This window comes from Candoia aspera, chromosome 3, assembly GCF_035149785.1.
Source record: "Candoia aspera isolate rCanAsp1 chromosome 3, rCanAsp1.hap2, whole genome shotgun sequence".
Lineage (NCBI taxonomy): Eukaryota > Metazoa > Chordata > Lepidosauria > Squamata > Boidae > Candoia > Candoia aspera.
Genome location: NC_086155.1, coordinates 2,383,948 through 2,402,482, shown reverse-complemented (window position 1 = coordinate 2,402,482; position 18,535 = coordinate 2,383,948). Strand labels below are relative to the sequence as shown.

Sequence of the window (18,535 nt, the reverse complement as noted above, 5' to 3'; positions counted from 1 at the left end):
CTCTTCTGACATTCTTTGTCCTGTCCTGGACAGGTGGCTGCTCGAGGTCAATGCCTCTCCTTCTCTCACTGCCAGCAGCCAGGAAGACCATGACTTCAAGACACGCCTCTTGGAAGACACGCTGAACATCGTGGACATGGAAGGCCGGTGGGTTGAGCACCGAGAGAGCCAGGGGCATTTCAGCGCACCTTTTCCATTACTCACATAGGGATGCAACAGACACCAGAAAAGCTTTCAAGCGGTGTAACCACGACCTCCTGATTACCCTCACATACTGGCTTTCCTGTTGTTTCTTGCAGAAACCAATATCTGCCCATACACAAGCATCCTCAACCTGGTCCCCTCCAGATTTATCAAACTACCAACCAATAGTCATGCTGCCTGGAGATGATGGTGGTTCTTGCTCAACCCATCTAGAAGGCATCATATTGGTGGAGGTTGAATTTGACCAGAGGACAAGAATGAGATCCTTTCCTTGGACCATTTAGCACATGTCTTTTCCCACAAGGGTAGAACTTCCACTCTTTGGTGTAAGCCAGTGCTTCTCAACCGTGGCCGCTTGAAGATGGGTGGACTTCAACTCACAAAATTCCCTAGCCAGCCTTCTGGCTGGGGAATTCTGGGAGTTGAAGTCCACCCATCTTCACGCTGCCACGGTTGAGAAACACTGGTGTAAGCAAAACAGAGCTTGTCCGTCAATAGCATTGCTCTCTCTCGGGAACAGATTCCCAGGCTTCTGTTGTGCAAGGACCTCTTTTTTTCTTCTTAGCCCTGCTGTTAACTCTATTTGTGCTCTTAATCTACTCCTACTAAAAGACTTGAGCATTTAATAGTACAGTAAAGGAAGACAGTGTTGGTCGTCCACAGGCTGGAGTGTTACTCAGATGAGCCAGGATGTTTAGGCCATTAGTTCTTGTTCTTGAATGTGCAAATCCAGAAAATGGATTAAATCTGGAAAGAGGATAAGCACGTTGTCTGAATGCAGCTGACGTTTAAGAAGGCTACAAATAGGATAACTTAATTACAACCTGCAAGCATGTTGGCTGCACCTTCCTGTTCTCTACGTCCTTTGCACTCAGTGTGGCTAGTCTGTTCAGCTGCTGGAGACGAAGGAGCTAAGCCCACATTTCTCCCAAGCCATCATTTGGGCGTATCCTTATGTGGAATCCAAAGTCACGGATTGGAGATAAGCCAAAAGTATCCAACAGCAAAAGGCACGTAGAGAGCAGAGCACCCTTCACTGTAGAACACCTTCTTGTTTCTTTGGCCACAGAAACTCACAGAAAGACTTCTCAAAGGCAGGGATACCCGCTTTCCATCTGCTGCTTCAGCCACAGCCCTTGGAGTAAAGGGGCCTTTACTCCTGGTGAGCAATAGAGGCCCTTCTGCAAAGCCGCGGGCGCTTGATACTCATCCTTTGTCCTTGCAGTTTGACGGGGAAGGAGAAGCGCGTGGGGGGCTTTGATCTTATATGGAACGATGGCCCCGTCAGCAGAGAAGATGGAAATCTGGATACGCCAATGAACGGTTTTGTGGCAAACACACACCTAGGTATTCTACTGGACGGCTGTTGGGAGGGATTCTTGGGGTTGAGGGCCAATGCTTCGGAGGCTGGCCTGGCGGGTAGCGGTGGGCCTGTCCAACAAGGATCCATCTGGGGAGGCTGGGCATCCCTCCCCTGAAAAATATTGTGCACAAGCACTTCAAAAAGCACTTTGGTTTGGTTTAAATTTCCAACTCCCCCACATTTTCACTTGGAAAATGCCTTCACCAGAAGGCAGGGGGAGAGAACGAGATTCTTTCCTTCCTTCTTGGCTCGATGCCCGATTGATGAGATGTGGCTTATTCCTCTGTCCCTTACTCCATGCAGGAAAGAAGGCACACCTAATGCCTTAAAGGAGGAGAGATGTGTGAGGGGTGGGAAAAAATCAGGAGTCTGGTTGCACCTTTTCCAACTCAGGCATTTTATTCAAAGGCAGAAGCTTCTGTGAGCTGCATCTCCACCTTTGAGTAAAACGCATTAGTTGGAAAAGGTGCAACCAGACTCCTGATTTTTTACCTAACATCATCTTCTCTCTTCCATTGCAGGTTACAACAATGACAGAAAGAAACAGCTGAAGCAGCTTTTCAAGTCGTTTCAGGCCCAGCAAAAAGTTTAAGGATCAGCCAGAATGCGGCCAGAGTTTTAAAAAAATGACCTGAAGCTGGGGGGGGGGGCTTTATATCCTATACCCTGCAATATAGAGCTAAACCAGGGACACTTACCAGCTTTCCTGCCTCAACCAACGTCAGCTGGGTGTCCCTTTGCTTTGGAGGGGGGCACATCCGGCGGGCCAGGCAGGAGCACAGGGTGGCTTTGAAGATGGATGTACAGCAAGTTACCTACAGTCAGAGATTGCTCAAGGAACCGATGCCTTCCCAAGACAGACTGACCACAAAAGCACAGAAAAAGCTGTATAACATTTGCTCTGCTGAGTGGCAGAAGGAAAAGAGTTGCCATCATATGCACTGAAGCTGGGCAGAGGGAAGCGCCTTAGCTAAAACCATTTCTGCCCGTCCTGCCCCCAATTCAAATGTGCTATAATGAGCATGAATAAAAATGAATGCTTTTGTACTACAAAGAATCCAAAAACCTGCTTCTTTTGTTCTTACTGGCAAATAATACCAAGGAATGGGGATATTGATATATTCCCTGGATATACAGCATCCTGGCCCTAAAGAAACGTGCTGCTTTCTTCTTTTTTGGCATGCGTGTGATTGCAGCATTAGGGATGGCAGGGATACAGAAACCTCAGCCTGCACTTGTACAGCATGACCTCCATTTTACAATGAGCTGGAGGTTAATGGAATTCACCATTCATTCATTCATCACATATATATAGCCGCCCGCTCACGAATGTGACTCTGGGCGGCATTCAGTAAAAACAGACCATAAAAGAAACAAGCGTTAAAAATTATATTCATAATAAAAACATTAAAATTATTTAAAAAGACTTGTGTGCACTAATTAAATCTTTATTGTCTGTTGTCTTTATGTCTCTGTATAAATTACTACATATCGTGAATAGTGTTCATAAATCTTTACCGACTTTGTCAGAGCTCTGTTAAATCCAGAGGTGCAGTATTACGTTCTATTTCATATTTCCCTTTCAATAAAAAAAAAAATCAAGATTGTTTCCTCATGAGTTGGACAGTTCTGGAGTTACCTTTTTTTCCCCTTAACCTTGAGTATTTACGTTTCACTATCTTACACTAAATAAGGGGTATGTATGTATGTGTTATAGGGATTGTACCACCACAGAATCAGGGAGGAGGAGAGGTTGGAGAAGTCCCAGGGCCTGAAGGAGGAACTGGGGAGGATGTGGAACGGGAAGGCCAAAGGGGTCCCGGGGGTGCTAGGGGCACTGGGGCTGTGACTCCCAAGCTGGGAGAGGGGCTCCAACAGACCCCAGGAGCAACCTCAGAGCTCTCTGGCCAGAAGAGTGCCGTGCTCGGAGCAGCCAAGATCCTGCGCAGGACCCTCAGACTCCCGGGCCTCTGGTGGAGGAGCCGGGATTGAGGGAGACACACACCACCCACGGGGTGAGAAGGGAATTTTTTATATACAGTATACATTCGGGCCTTCGAGTCAGTGTTGACTTCTGGTGACTGCCAATTGACAACTGGGTGATATCTTGGAGCATTAGCAATGGATGGCTGTGCTCAGATTCCAATTTAAAGGTTGAGCGAATAAGCCAAAATCCATTGCACCTTTGAAGGGAAACCCCCCCCCCCACTGTTCTTTGCAAGCAATCCAAACGGAGATGCCACTTCAGATTCCTGGCAGAAGAGAGAGTGGGTTTTGGGGGGGGGACTGGGGGTGTTGCATGTGGGGGGCTTTCTGTGTTTTCATCTTTGCAAGCCACCCAGAGTCACTTGTGAGAGATGGGCATGAAACAAGCAAGTAAATGACATCGCAAGCCGTCACGTTGGGGTGGTGGCAAGTCTTCTGCGGTCACTTGTGCTTCTGATGCCAGCTGTGGGGTGGCACAAGGTCCCTCTTCAACCTCAGCCGAGCACCCCAGCAGGAGCCGCTCCGATGCCCACGCAAATTGCTCCGGCTTCTGCTTTGCCGCAAGAGGCTGACATGCTGCTGTTGACCCCAAGGCCTGCTGATCGATTCACTCCTGGCCCAGACAGCGTATCGGCCTTTGTTGAGCGTGCATGTGAGAGAGCAGGTTTTTTAGCCCTTCTGACCATTTCAGGTTTCCAAGCAGCTGAAAAACGCGCCCCCTAGGGGCCGAATGATTTCAAGTGAACTCTCCTGAAATCCAGCAGCAGCAGCCCCCCATTCCCACCTGAAATGGGTTAATTTGGGGACTGAACAGACCAGGGCTTGCCCAGAAAGCTGGGAGTGGGGAAGCCCACCATCTGCTGGTGAAGTAAGGCACAGAAGACGTTCGGAAGGAAAGGGTGACCAGGTGTCTTAATCCCCTGCATTTTGTGAGTCGGGATGCGAAGGTTTCACTTCCCAAGGAAGAAAAATAAACATTTTATTGTACAGCAAAGTTATGGTAAGTCGAGTTAGCCAAACTGGATTTCTTCAGAATACTGATAATCTCCACTAAAATCAATTACCAGCATCCAGCTGTATATGCAGTTGCGTGCAAAATTTGAACACCTCCCCTCCCACCCCAGGCCCCTCGGTCATACGTTCTGGCGGATCCCTAAGTGGACAAGAGCTGACTCAAGATCTCCACGGTTAAAGGTGACGTCTTTCTGCCGACTGGAATGCAGACAATACTCTCGTTTGTGCAGATCTTTGCAGATGCAAAAAAGAAATCAGTGATTATGGCAGGTGCAGAAATCTGGACATTTCAGTATATCCAGGGCTTTTTTTTTTGCTGATTAAAGTTGCTGATAAGGCCCAAAAAGGCAATGGACTTCTTAGGTTTGCAATTAGCCAGAAGGAAATTCCACAGGTGAGCAAATACCCCTGACCCTTTTAATTTCTCAGGTTGTGACAGCTGTCCTGTCTATTTACAACTTCCACGGACGCCTCTAAGCAGCTGTCTGAGTATTTGAAAATGGAGATAATTCACTCTGATAAATCTGGAAGGCTATAAAAATATCTCTACATGCCTCCAGCTAGCAATCTCATCTTTAAGAGAACACTGTTAAGAAATGGAAGTTGTGCTGAAGTCAAAGCAAGATCTGGAAATCAAGAAAAAACTCTTCTAGAACTGTCTGAAAACTGGTCGGATCCACAAAACAGAACCCACTAAGACTGGAGTAGTTGTCCGTAGTCCACAATACCACATGGAACAATGATACGATACAGGTAGTCCTCGTTTAACGACCGCTCGTTCAGTGACCATGTGAAGTTACAATGGTGCTGAATGAGTGGTATTTACGACCAGTCCTCAGAGTTCCAGCCATCCCAGCAACCCCACGATCACGTGAGCGTGATCTGGGCACTTGGCAACCAGCTCGCACTTACAACCATTGCAGCGTCCCAGGGTCACGTGCTCTCTATTTGCGACCTGCCCTGCCGGCTTCCCACAAGCAAAGTCAAGGGGGAAGCCGGCAGGGAAGGACGCAAGTGGTTCCGGTAAGTTGCTCGCACTCCCCCCCACCCGGCAGCAGCCACTTACCTGCCACCTGGGACTCACTTAACGACCCATGATCCTCGCTTAGTGACAGCAATAGGGAGTGCCGGGATTGCCATTGCTAAGCAATGCAATCACACGACTCACGCTTTACGACTGCATCACTTAGCAACAGAAATTCTGGCCCCAATGACCATTGTTAAGCGAGGACTACCTGTAGGAGACAGTGGTCAGAAGGAAATCTTTTCTCCAGTCTCAACACCAAGGCCGTTGTTAGAGATATGGAAAAGAAAATCATTCGATGGCCGTCCATCTCAGCAAGTGACTCTGGGCAGTGAACGATCTTAACATAAATTAAACACAATTCCCATCCCAAAATATAAACATTAAAATGCACAGCAGCCAAGGAATATATCACAACCGACCGTCGTCAGCACAGTCAGGAGACGGGACCTTTCATACACTTGAGGCCCCGGGTCCGGGCACAGAAGCAGGTCTTTAGGGCCTTATGAAAAGCCAGCAGGGTTGGAGCCATCCTAATCTCTTTATCATCTCATAAAAAGCCCCAAATGTTTTGGAATAAAGTACTTTGGACTGACGAAACAAAAACTGCTCCAACACAACCACACACAATACATTTGGAGAAAAGAGGATGAAGCATTTGAAGAAAAGAACATCTTAATTGTTAAGTTCAGCAAAGGTTCTGTTGTGGTGTGTGATTGTGAAGACTGTGAGATTCCATTGGCGCAGAAAATATTGTGCGGGTGGAGCAAGGGATGAATTCAACTAAATATCCACATATCCTAGAAGCTAATATCCCCCAGCCAGTGAAGAAACTGAAACCAGCTGAAAAGAGGTTGAATGTTTCATCAAGAGAACAATTTGAACATACCTCCAAATGAACCATGAATTACCGGCAAGAAAGAAGATAAAGAGTTTGCAATGGTCTTCATAGTCCCCAGACTTGACTATGATTGAAAATCTGTAAGGAGATCTCAAGCATGCCACCTGTGCAAGGAGACCTAGGAATATTTCTGAGCTAAAATAGTTCTGCAAGAAAGAGTGGGAAAAAAAATTCCAAAAGAAAGAATAGAAAAGATTCCTGTGGGTTACAGGAAACATTTCAAAGTTATTTCTGCCAAAGGAGGTGCTACATTCTGAAAGAGCCTCCACTGCATCTGTCATACTAACTGATTTCTTATTTTGAATATGTACACAACTGCACATTAATAATACTGTGGGTTGGGGGCTCCCGGGTATCCAGGAATTTACCATCTTTGGTTCCAGATGGGGTTGCACTGCCCCAGACAGATCTGGTGCAAAACCTGGAGGTCCTCCTGGACTCAGGACTCCTGTTTGAAGAGCAGGTGGCAGCCGTGGCCAGGAGGGCCTTTGCACAACTTCATGTTGTGCACCAGTTATGCCCCTTCCTGGATCAGGAGGCCCTCCGGTCAGTCATTCATGCCCTAGTCATCTCCCATATAGACTACTGCAACACAGTCTACATGGGGCTACCCTTGAAGACCATCAGGAAGCTACAGCTGGTGCAGAATGTGGCCACGCAAGCAGTCTTGGGAGCCCCAAGGTTGGCACACGTAACACCTTTGCTGCGAGAGCTGCATTGGGTGCCGGTTTGCAATTCAAGGTCCAATTCAAGGTGTTGGTCATCACCTTCGAAGCCCTCCATGGCATGGGTCCAGGCTACCTGAGGGACTGCCTCACCCCCATTGCATTGACTCGTCCCACCCGTTCAGGCAGAGAGGGCATGCTATGGACCCTGGCCATGAGGGATTGCCGACTAGCATGGTCCGGGAGGAGGGCCTTCTCTGCCGTGGCCCCCGCCCTGTGGAACACATTACCCCCAGAGGTGAGGCAGGTCCCCACTCTCCCAGCCTTCCAAAAGGGAGTGAAGGCCTGGCTTTGCCACCTCGCTTGAGGTGGGAGGGGGGATAGTCAACCTTCGGGGTGGGTGGTGCTGTGATGAGGCCCTGAGGACTTTACATTTTATATAAATTTTAAATATTTTCTATATTTTATATTTTATGATGTACTTATTTTCATTATTTTAATCTCTTGGTATTTTAATCGAATTGTAAGTCACCCAGAGTCGCCTGCGAGATGCGCGGTGCAGAAATGTGGGAAATAAATAAGTAAGTATGCATGCATGCATCCGGCACCTTGAGGATGTCATCTATTGTACAGAGGTTGCGCCTGCTTCTGCTCACCTGGGGATTCACTGAACCATGCAATTTGACCAGGGGAAGGGGCTAAGCTTCTGCTTGCAACTGGAGCGCATCCACGTTTAAATGTGTAGGACAACCAGCAGGTATCTGCCTGGAGGAAAGGGATGAGGCTAGTTTCCCAGCTCTACCGTTTGGCTTTTTTGCCTACTAGCCATGCACTGCTCTTCCTAAAACGCAAGACAAGCCCAATTTATAAATACAGTCCAAACCAGGCAACAGAAGGCGCACACACAGTATCCTGATGGGCAGTGGCTCCTACCGGCTGAGAGTGGGGATGGTCCACCTGCTCCCTGCCCTTTATGCCAATTGTATACCAATGTCTTTCATCTGCTAGCCAAGCAGCACTTTTTCTGGCTCTATTTTCAGAGTTTTAATACAGACAATTGCTGAGGATATACAAACACAACCAAAGTAAAGAAGAAATCATTTTCCACCATTCAACCAACGGATTTTGGAGTCTTGCTCAGTTTATTATCACACAGGTCGTGTGCGTAGAAACTAGAAAAACATGGAACCCTACCACCTTCTTTCCACTAATCTGTATTCAGCATCCAACCTTAAAAGGGCAAAATTCTGACCTAAAGGAACCGTCTCGCTCCTCAGATTTCGTTGCCTGTGCATGCTGCAGAAAGCTTCAGCGTTGTGTTCTCTTGTCAAATTTGCAATAATCTCACTGGCTTGAAGAACACACCTCCCATAAAAGGCGCCAATGAGATGCCCAGTGGCTCAGCAAATGCACCCGGTTTCCTAGGCGAGAAGCGTGGAAAGCAACTCTCCTGCCCGTGCTTCCCATGCTGGGGGCAGGCGCAGGAATCCACAGCAGGAGATTGCTTCACTTGTCCACCACCTTCCTCATGAACCACATTTCTTCGGCATTCAAGGGCTTCAAGTCGTAGCCTTTCAGTTCTGGCTTACCTTCAGAGAGAATAAGGAGACATTAAACCGTCACGGGGTCTCCCCACCCCTAGCCCAACGCCATCACTCCCTAAACATCCTGGATCTGGGACTGAGAGGGAGGCCCCAAATCCCCCAGGAGTCTCTGTGGCTGGGGTGGGTGGGGGGACTTGGACCTGCCTCTTCCTGCTGCTAATTCGGCACTTCCACAACTGTGTCACGCCGTCTCTGGGGCTGAGCGGGAGGGACCGGCCCAAAGCCACCCAGGGAACTTCTGTGAGTGAGGGGGGACCAGGATGTGGGTCCCTACTCCCAGTCCGGACCTTCCCAACTACCCCACATGGCTCTTGGGGAGTATCTTACTGCCTTAAGGTTGGAGGGAAGGAGATCTTAATTGCACCACTAAACATTCAAGTCTGAATCAAACCGCGCCAAGGAAGGTAAGCTACCATTCATGCAACTACAGGTAGTCCTCATGACCACAACTGGGACTGGAATTTCCATTGTAAGTCGTTGCGGTCTTAAGTCAGGTCACCACATGATCGGATCCAATTTTACGACCATTTCTATGGTGGTTGTTAAGTGAATCACTCTGATCTTTAAGCAAATCCAGCTTCCCCAATGGGCATTTTTTGCTGGAAAACAGCAAAAAATGTTGCAAAACGCAACCAGTTGACTGCAGGATGCGGCAACTGGTCATAAACACGAGCTGGTTTCCAAGTGCCCAAAATGTGACCATGCGACCGTGGGGGGGATGCGTGCATGACATTTTGTGACACTTGGAAGTGCTTTACAGGCCGTAAAGCACCCATTCCGAGGCCATCGTAACTTCAGACCGTTAAAAGAGCGGTCGTAAGTCGAGGACTACCTGTATGTACCAGCTGGCACCTACCCTGGGCCTCGAAGAGTCTGCCGACTTTCACTTTGAGTTCCTTCTGCAATTTCGTGATTTCTTCATCCAGTAGCTCTTGATCTGGAGAAAAAGGAGAGGTGTAGCGGGCCATTTAAAACTCACAATGATGCCCACTGGAATTAATTCACAGCATCTCTTGCTTTCTCTTAGAAATGCAACCATCATCATAAAAGGGCCTTTTCCTTTACTGCTGCTTCTACCACACAGACATAGTCCCCCCCCAACAGACACACACACACACAGAGGGAAACCCCTTGCAGAGCTTGTTTATGTTGAATTTTCTCTTTCTGGGTTCTGTGAAAACAACCCAGTTTTTAAAATAATCAACCCAAGCTTCTGGAGAAATTTTGGATCTGCACCCCTACGCTTTTTAGAAAATTCAATGCAAAGATTTTTTTTTCTTTTCATTACAAGACCGGTAGCCCAGAGCAGGCCTGAATTTTTCCTCTGTGCGGTCATTTTGATAGGTACCTGGCTGTGCACACTTTGCCAAAGGCTCTGAAAAGCCGAGATGCCTGGGAGCACAGGTGGCGTGGGTTTGATTTGTGCTGTTGTTGTTTTAACTAGGTCCTCTCACACAGAACTGCAGATGGCCCTGAGAAACATGTGCAGGGACTGGCACCGCTTTCTAACAGCATGGCAAGGCATTATGCAATTCCCACGAGAAGGAGTGGGGGGTACGACCCAATCTGGTTCCTGAAAACGCTGGTCCCCCCACAGAAATACGCAGGGAGACTGGAAGAAAGAGCAGGACGACCCACATGGAACAAAGGCGTTGCTGCTCTCCCGTTACGTCACTTCAGTCTTTGGTCCCTCTTCAACGCCAAGGACGGCCGGGTGCTGTACAGGCCCCCGGCAACCTGTTTTCGTTTCATCCGGAAGACTAGGATGCTCGATGCTTTCCTAACCAGAGGAGGGATTTCATGGAAAGGTAGCAACTCTCGGAAGCCCACAGGAATCCAGCAGGCCCCAAGCCTTGGCCAGCGTTGGCCGTCTCACCCCGCAGCTGCCAAACAGACCGGCTGATCCGCAGTAGCCGAGAAAGGAAGGGTCTGGTGGGGGAAACGGTCAGAAACGGAACGGGGGGGGGGCATTCCGCCAGAGCGGTAACCGCCCTCCGCCCTCCGCCAGAACGGAAACTCTGGGAAGAAGAGCAGGGCTCCCAACGAGAGGAAAAGGATCTCTTAGCAGGGGCCTCTTCCTCGGAGGAAAATAAACTCTCTCTCATCCTGCGGCTACAGCTCCAGAGAACAAGGGGCTCCTAAGAGTGAGTTATCAGACCCTTAAAGGCAGTTAAATGCATTTGCGGTCGCCTAATCAGAAGCGACAGGCAACCTGTACGTTCGGTGGGAGCGGGGCAGTTTTCACACGCAATTGACACTAGTGACTTCTGAGCTGGCAGTGACTGACCAGAAGGGTCTTGGGGTTGTAGGAAAGAGTTCAGGGAAGTATCCCCTTGGTGTGCGGCCACAGCGAAAAAACAAAGTGAGCAATGGGCTAGGAACGATGAAGGAAGGAACTGAAATTAAAACTGCAAACGTAGCTACAGGTAGTCCTTGCTTAACGACCATTCATTTAGCGACAGTTCAGACTTACAACGGAGCTGAAAAAACTGACTTATGACCATCGCAGCATCCCTGCGGTCATGTGATTGCGATTTGGGTACTTGGCAACCAGTTCACATTTAAAACAGGCACAGCGTCCCTGCAGTCACATGATCACCATTTTCAACCTTCCCAGCTGGCTTCTGGCAAACAAAACCAATGGGAAACCGCATGATTCACTTAACAACCACATGGCTTGCTTAACAACCATGTGATTCACTTAATGACCACCACAAAAAAGGTCATAAAATCAGGCTCGGATTTGCTTAATGACCGCATCGCTTAGGGACTGAAATTCCAGTCCCAATTCTGGTTGTTAAGTGAGGACTACTTGTATGCCCCTCAATAAATCTCTTGTGTGACCATGCTTGGAATACAAAATTCAACCATGCCTTCACACCTGGTGATGGCCACTAATCTGGAGGATATTAAAAAGAGGACCTGACCAATTCAAAGATCAGTGTTTCTTAGCTATGGCCACTTTAGGACGCATGGATTTCAACTCCCAGAATCCCCCCAGCCAGCAGCTGACTGGGGGAATTCCGGGAGTTGAAGTCCATGTGTCTTAACGTGGCCAGGGTTGAGAAATGCTGTCGTAGATGATTAGCCTATCAGCAACCATGAATCCCAGCTGCTGAGAGGCAAGAGTGGAGGAGTGTCCTTCCTCTCCTGTCCTGCTCTGTGGTCCACAGGGGCCATGATGAGCAATGGGTGGTACAGAATGCTCTGAGATCTTCTGCATTTTTCTGGGCAAGACACAGATAGGACCAAACTGTGAACTGGCCTGGTGCCATCCCAGCGTCCGCCAAATCCTGTCCAGCACACCCCTTGACACCTTTAATTCTGCAAGCAGATCACAGAAGCACTGTTGGGGCCTCACCTCTCTGCAGCATGTCCTGGGTCTTTGTTTTTGGAAGCTGTATAAACATATTCCCAAAGCAAACGGTGACTTTCTCTGAAAGCAAGAAAAGAAGCCTTATTTAATTTAAAGCATCAACCAGATTATTGTTAAATAACAGGTCCTGTTTTAAAATCTCAGCAGTCAGGATCAGGAACCTGAAACCCTCCAGATGTTGCCGAACTACAACCCCCAGCAGCCCCGGCAACATCTGGAGGGCCACTGGCTCCTCAATCCTGTGGTTCATTATCATGGCATCGTTATACAGGGCATACAGGATGGTACCTTCTCTACCCTCCTTTTGGCACATGGTGAAGATCTCGCTTTTTAGCTGCATTTGGAATTTGCTACACTGTCCATAGCCAGCCACGTCTGGGCCTCTGAAGTGTCAGTCCCACTGTACTGACACTAGGCCTGCTGGACCACTGGACCTAGTTTACCTTTTGTAGGTAAACGGAGAGGAAGAAGCCAAAATGGACTTGGGATAAGGTACAACAGAACATGCTAAGCCCCCCACGGGACCAAGACCCCCTTCACCAAGGGCTGGCCCCAAACCTGGAAGGATCAACTCATCAGCACAGGCCAACCATATTTGTTCAACTTTGCCCCCATTAATGCAAAGTTACATTATGCCGCAGACAGTTTGCTGTGCAAAACTTTTCCCCAGAGGAAAGAGGAGATCTTGCTGCCATGAGAGCAGACATTAGTCACTGGCTGTAACGTGGTTTCAGAAAAAAAAAAAGGAGATATATGGGCATGTGTAAGACACAGAGGGAGGGAATGACCAGCACAATTTTGAAGAGTAATTACTACAAATTGTCACAGAGGGTCCCAATCTCTCCCCGTTTTCTGACACGCAGTAACCCTCTTTGTTTTTTACAGCTTTTAAAAATGTTCTGTGGTTACAAGCAGCGTTTCAGAAACTTGGGAGCCAAACCAACCCTGAGAACAAGTTGGCCCCCCCGCGCTTGTTACCAGTCAGGATTCTACAAAAAAAGGCTTTTGCCTTAGCACTGATGCCAAAAACGGAAGAGAATTTCTGATATTTTTTTTTTTTTTGCCTTGTGATTTATTTAGACAGGTCTGTAAAAAACTATTTATTAGGAGATAAGCCAGGGACAGGGCTGAACAAATATTTCAAATTTTCTCAGACTCAGCATGGAAGTTCTTCATGTTCCAGTCATTTTTCCAGTTCACGCCATCCTAAAGCCTCCAGAAAGATAACAATAGCTCAAACAGACATATAACCAATTTAAACAAAATCTTACAGAACATAAAAAACCCGCCATCTCCTAAACCTAGAAAAAAAAAAATTAAGGCCTTGTAACATATCCAGAAGCTTGGCTGGCTTCCTTAAGAAGCAAGTAACTAAACTGCAGAGAAGGCATCAATAGTTTTACATCGCTTCTGGCCAAAGCAGTGAGGGATAAATGATAAATTCACACCTCCATCAAATGAGCATTAAGGGACAGAGGCCCAGGACTACACAAGCATCTTGGAAGGAGTAAACCTGTTGGAATTCTAGGACCCACACGGTTCACAGGTGCCAAAGCAGAGAGCAGAGCTATTCCGCAATGCCAAGCACGTAGACTGCGACACCAGGACGGATGCCTGGCACAGAGTTTTGAGAATGTAAATTTGTATTTGCATTCCACTTCCTTTGTTTAGACACAGCAAATTCAGCCCACAGCTACGAAGCCTAGAATATTTGAGGGCGTGCACTTTAATTTGCAGTGTTTATTCTAAGAAAGCGTCTTCCCATTACGCTTGGGAGTTGTTGTTGTTGTTTTTTAACGGAAACACAAAAAACCCTGACAATTGATGTATTTTTCTTTTCTGGCAATGATCATGCTGCATTCAGCTTAGCTAGTTAACATCTGCAACAATTAGCTGTTTTTGTAACACTGAGCTTGCTTCTCACTTCAGGCCAAGACAGTCTTCTTTCACAGCACAACAACGGTTGGTTTGTTCGCTTGAATCCTCTACCCAAGGAGTAGGGAAGAAGTTATTCCAAGTTTAGAAAACTCTTCTTTCCTCTCCTGAAGACCAGTTTCTTTCATACCCTCCAAACACTGCTGGGTTAGCCAAGGGGGGCTAGTCTAGATTTAAATCTGGATTGCCTTTCAGGACAGGTCCGCAGCTGGAATTTACAGCTGTGACTCCCACAGCTAATATGGTAAGCCATCTAGAGCCACAAGTGATGGGGGGTGGGCGCATTAAAAAACAAAAGAGTAAGTAACAGTAGTGGCCACACAAGTAGCCACACACTGTGCTGAGATAGGGAAAGAGCAACAATGGGAAATGCAGTCTGCAAACTTGACATCACAATAGGCAAATGTCTCTACCTGGAACCGTCTTCCCACCCTAGATGTTTGGAAAAAGAGCTTAGCTCTCAGCCTGATAGGACCCTTTCTAGGCTAAACAAGTAACCAGTTCCCTGGGAAAAAATTAACTATCTTTTCTGCTTTGTGTTTTTCCCTGTAAGTCAAATTACACAGTACAGCAAAAGGCTGTGTCAACAGGTATGTTTGATATGGGATCAGGTACTGGTAGTCCTCGACTTATGACCACAATTGGGACCAGAATTTCTACCAGACGTTGCTGCAGATAAGTCCATGTGACCAGACCTGATTTTTACGGCAGTTGTTAAGCAAATCCAGCTCCCCCAATGGGGGTTTTTTGCTAGAAAATGGCAAAAAATGTCACAAAATGTGATCACGTAACCACGGGACACTGCAACCGGTTGTAAATGTGAGCCGCTTGCCAAGTGCCCAAAATGTGACCATGTGACCGTTGGGGGGTGCCATGTTTTGCAATGCTCAGCAGTGCTTTACAGGCTGTAAAGCATCCATTCCAAGGCCATGGTAACTTCAGACCATTGTTAAACGAACGGTCGTAAGTTGAGGACTACCTGTACAAATCCAGAACAATGAACTGTTCTGGAACCACCATCAACACTCTCCAACTATCAGATGCTATTCCTATGACAAACAAGGGGGTTCTCTAGATCCAGTACAACAGGGAGAATAGGATTGTAAAGGGGCAGATGCATCCCCATTCAGGAAGTTCCAGGTTATGCCCTTTACATGGCAACTTCCATAGTTCATAGGAGACAGGCTAAGCCACCCCAGGATCAGATGGGCCAAACATCACCTTCGCACAGTTCCAGAGAAAGACTCACCGGGGGAGTCAATTTCCTTGCTCAGCGCCCTCAGGGCTTCCCGGTTCTGGTTCCGTTTCTGATCCAGATCTACAATCTACAAGAGAAATTGTTAAAATTTCAGGCTGTACTAAAAAGCTCATCTACAAAGCATCTCCTAGGCTCCCCTCTTCCCCCTTGCAGGTTGGACAAGTCATTTATTCATTTATTTATTTATATACTGCCACAAAAATCCTTTGCAAAAAAACACATTTTATCCTCATGAGCAATTCAGCCAGCACCTCCCTCTCTCAGATGTGGTATATCCCGGAGGGAAAGCCAGTTACCTATTCTGAGGATAACCCGGGGAGACCTTACGATAGGCCACTGCCATCCCAAAATGGGAGCAATTAGGAAAAGGAAGATTGGGCACGTATTGCAGTCAAGAAAACGTGAAAAGAATTGGGAGTATTCTACTGATGGAAGGATAATAGTTAAGAGGAAGATTAGGACATTCCTTAATAAGATATAGAAGTAAATTATGCACCATATGGAAGTAAGGCTACCAAAAAAAACAGCTGTAAGAGACCTGTGTTAGTCTAAGGTAGCCAAAAAAAAATCAAATTTATGACTAACAAATTAATTAAAAAAGACAGGCTTTGTGAGCTGCAGTCCATTTCATCAGATGCACAGAGCGGCTAAACTGATGTAGGATTTAAACTTCTGCCTCTGAATATAATTTGTTAGTTGGAAAAAGTGCTACCAGATTCCTTCTGATTTTCTAAAAAAAAAAAAAAAAAAGACGAGTTCTGTTCTCTTTTCTTTCCGACAGCAGGAGCTGCCTGGCCCTCTCTCTGCATCAAAACGGGGAAGACAAGAAATGATGGTGGTGATTCTTTAGGATGATGACCCCAAAAAGGACAGTGAAACACTTCCAAACTGAACAGGCAATCAGCCAGCTGTCACCAAGCATTTGGGGATGGTGGGCATGTTTGGAATTTTGAAAATTTATCTGCAGGTGATCCTGCAAAATCTTATGAGGGGAACATTCACAAAATACTGCAAATAAAATGTTTCCCCCAGGAGATGTAAACAATGACAAAGGATCAATGTACTAGAATGCTACCTGTCACACCTTCAAGAGTCACCTGCCTATTTGGCCTCCTTCCTTTGCCCATTTTTCTGGGCTGGGAGGCATATTTCCACTGTTTCTATTTTCCAAGGAAATTTATGAAGCCCATTTGGAGCTTAGAGGCACTTTTGGAAATAACATAATGTCAAGAGCTGGGATTTATTTTACTGCACTGCAAGCTTCTCATTTACTTAAACAGGAGGGTGACTCTGTTGGGTTCCAAGGGAAGAACCACCACACACACACCCGTCTCATGCTGGGGGCCTGCGTTGTAGCACGTCGCGCCATCTCAGCTTAGTGAACAGAGCAGTGGGCAACTCCGCAGGCTTCCAAGATTCTATTATTACACTGATCTACTCTAAAACAGCATTCCTGTAATCCTTATCTGAACTCCGGCCTGGCCTACCTCAAAGGGCTGACAAAGTTGTTCAGATCAGGCCCTGCTGGGTTTGGCCCTCTGTCTTGGAATTGGCTGTCATCATCCTTATTTGTCAATAAGGATAATACTGACTAAAATAATTTTTTTTTTAAAGTCCAGATGCAGAGGCTGTGTTCATACATCACCCACAACCAGGTCAGTGAAAGATCTAGCAGAAGCATTTGCATAACACGCTGAGCTTGGCTATGTGCTGAAGTGTGTTTGTGCAGGGGTGTGCAGGTGGCTTGACCTGTAGTGCAAATGCAGCCATTTGGTTCACCATGGTTGTGGGCCAGCCCTGGAAGGGGATTAATTCAGGCTGAAAACGACCAAGTTGTCAACATTACAGCTCCTGCTCAAACTTGTATTCGTTGTCAGATGTGGTATAGTTCAGGGAAGCAAACTCCTGCAAACACGGTCAGAGGAATGCAGCCGGTGGGAGGTTGGAGCTGCGAAAGTGCAACTGAAGCGTTGAGGGTTTTCGGTTTCTCTTGGCTGCCAACTGGTTGCCTGGCACTTTGCACCCAGATCCAGTAACCTGAAGCTTTTCCAGCAAAACTAGCCGTCTACATGTGCCGGGGGAGGGTGGTGGTGGAGAGAGCTTGGCTTAATTCACACAAACACAATCCCACCCAGCACCCAGCTGCCATCCTGCAGCTGTAAGGGTGCCCTGCAATGCAAACTGCTGAGCCCCCCACCCCAGGACAAAGCCCCCCAGCTCAAATTCCCTCAAGGGAGCCCTCTGTTATGGGGGGCGGGGGGTCTCCATCTGCAGAAGTTTTTAAGTAGAGGCTTTACGGGCACTTCCCCTGGGCAGCGTCCCTGGGCTTCCTACCCAACGCAGAGGGGTGGACTAGACGACCTTTGGGGATCCCTTCCAACGTGACAATGCTATGACCCTCTGGAGGCTGCCCTGAGCGGGGGGGGGGGGGGGTTTGGGAATTGGACTAAGTGATCTCGAGGGTCATCTTCCAAGTGGACTGTCCTATGCTTCCTTCTCGAGATCCCCCAATTACTCCCTCAGTGTTTGCAATCTGGGGACGATCCTTCAGTCTTGTTGCGAAAATTATATTTTGGGGGGTGGGGGAGGCATAAATCCCTCAACTAGACTCCTCCAAGACGGCGCGGGGGGCAGGCGGGGGACTACAACCCCCATCATCCCTCGCGGCGCCAGCTCGCCCAAACCCCCCTCCCCGGCCTACCTGCTGCCTGGCGGCCATCACCTCCTCGGCCAGCGCCTCCACCTCGGCCAAGTAGCGGAGCACGAAGGCCGGATCCTGCTCGGCCATGGCGGCGGGCCCCGAAGAGACGTCTGGAAGCGGGGCGGCGCGGCGCGGCCTAGTCGGCGCAGGCGCCTGGGCCGGCGGTTGCCATGGCGACCGGCCGGGCCTCGCGGCCTACTGCGGGCTTCCGGCGGCCGGTCTCCCTCACCGGGCTTGGAAGGAGGTGGCTCGCTTACCCGCTTCTTCTCCGGCGGGGGGCGGCGACGGGGGGGACAGGCAGGGATCCCCCGTGCGCCCTTCGAAGCCTTGGACTCCAGCCCAGGATCAGGATGCGCCCGGATTCACTCTGCTCTCCTTCCTGACGTCCAGCGCCCCTTCCCTCGCAGTCCTAAGAGGGTGGACTACAGGTCCCATCGTCGCCCTCTTGCGGGGCCAGGTGGCTGGGAAGGATGGGGAACTGAGTTAACGCGTAGAAAGCTGCAA

At 48.2% G+C, this 18,535-nt stretch overlaps 2 protein-coding genes across 2 annotated transcripts in view; one reads left to right on the top strand and one right to left on the bottom strand.

The window, feature by feature from the left end:
• The window catches only part of TTLL9 (tubulin tyrosine ligase like 9), a 35,533-nt gene extending 33,374 nt beyond the window's left edge, over positions 1 to 2,159 (top strand). The window contains exons 12-14 of the mRNA XM_063296845.1: positions 34 to 147; positions 1,430 to 1,551; positions 2,089 to 2,159. Coding sequence (XP_063152915.1) covers positions 34 to 147; positions 1,430 to 1,551; positions 2,089 to 2,159 — 307 coding nt within the window. The remainder of the gene's footprint in view (positions 1 to 33; positions 148 to 1,429; positions 1,552 to 2,088) is intronic.
• Positions 2,160 to 8,159: 6,000 nt separating this feature from the next.
• PDRG1 (p53 and DNA damage regulated 1) lies at positions 8,160 to 18,218 on the bottom strand. The gene is made up of 5 exons (XM_063296860.1): positions 18,032 to 18,218; positions 15,322 to 15,397; positions 12,123 to 12,197; positions 9,618 to 9,698; positions 8,160 to 8,746 (listed from the first exon to the last, which is right to left on the bottom strand). Exons 1-5 carry the CDS (start codon positions 18,116 to 18,118, stop codon positions 8,664 to 8,666), a joined length of 402 nt encoding a protein of 133 aa, XP_063152930.1. The 5' UTR covers positions 18,119 to 18,218; the 3' UTR covers positions 8,160 to 8,663.
• Between the last annotated feature and the right edge of the window lie 317 nt (positions 18,219 to 18,535).

Coding starts and splice junctions, on each gene's coding strand:
- PDRG1 (XM_063296860.1), bottom strand. CDS start 18,118: ATGGCCGAGCAGGATCCGGCCTTCGTGCTCCGCTACTTGGCCGAGGTG. Junction 12,198..15,321: donor CAAGGAAATTGACTCCCCCG/GTGAGTCTTTCT, acceptor TCTTGCTTTCAG/AGAAAGTCACCGTTTGCTTT. Junction 8,747..9,617: donor CAGACTCTTCGAGGCCCAGG/GTAGGTGCCAGC, acceptor TTCTCTCTGAAG/GTAAGCCAGAACTGAAAGGC.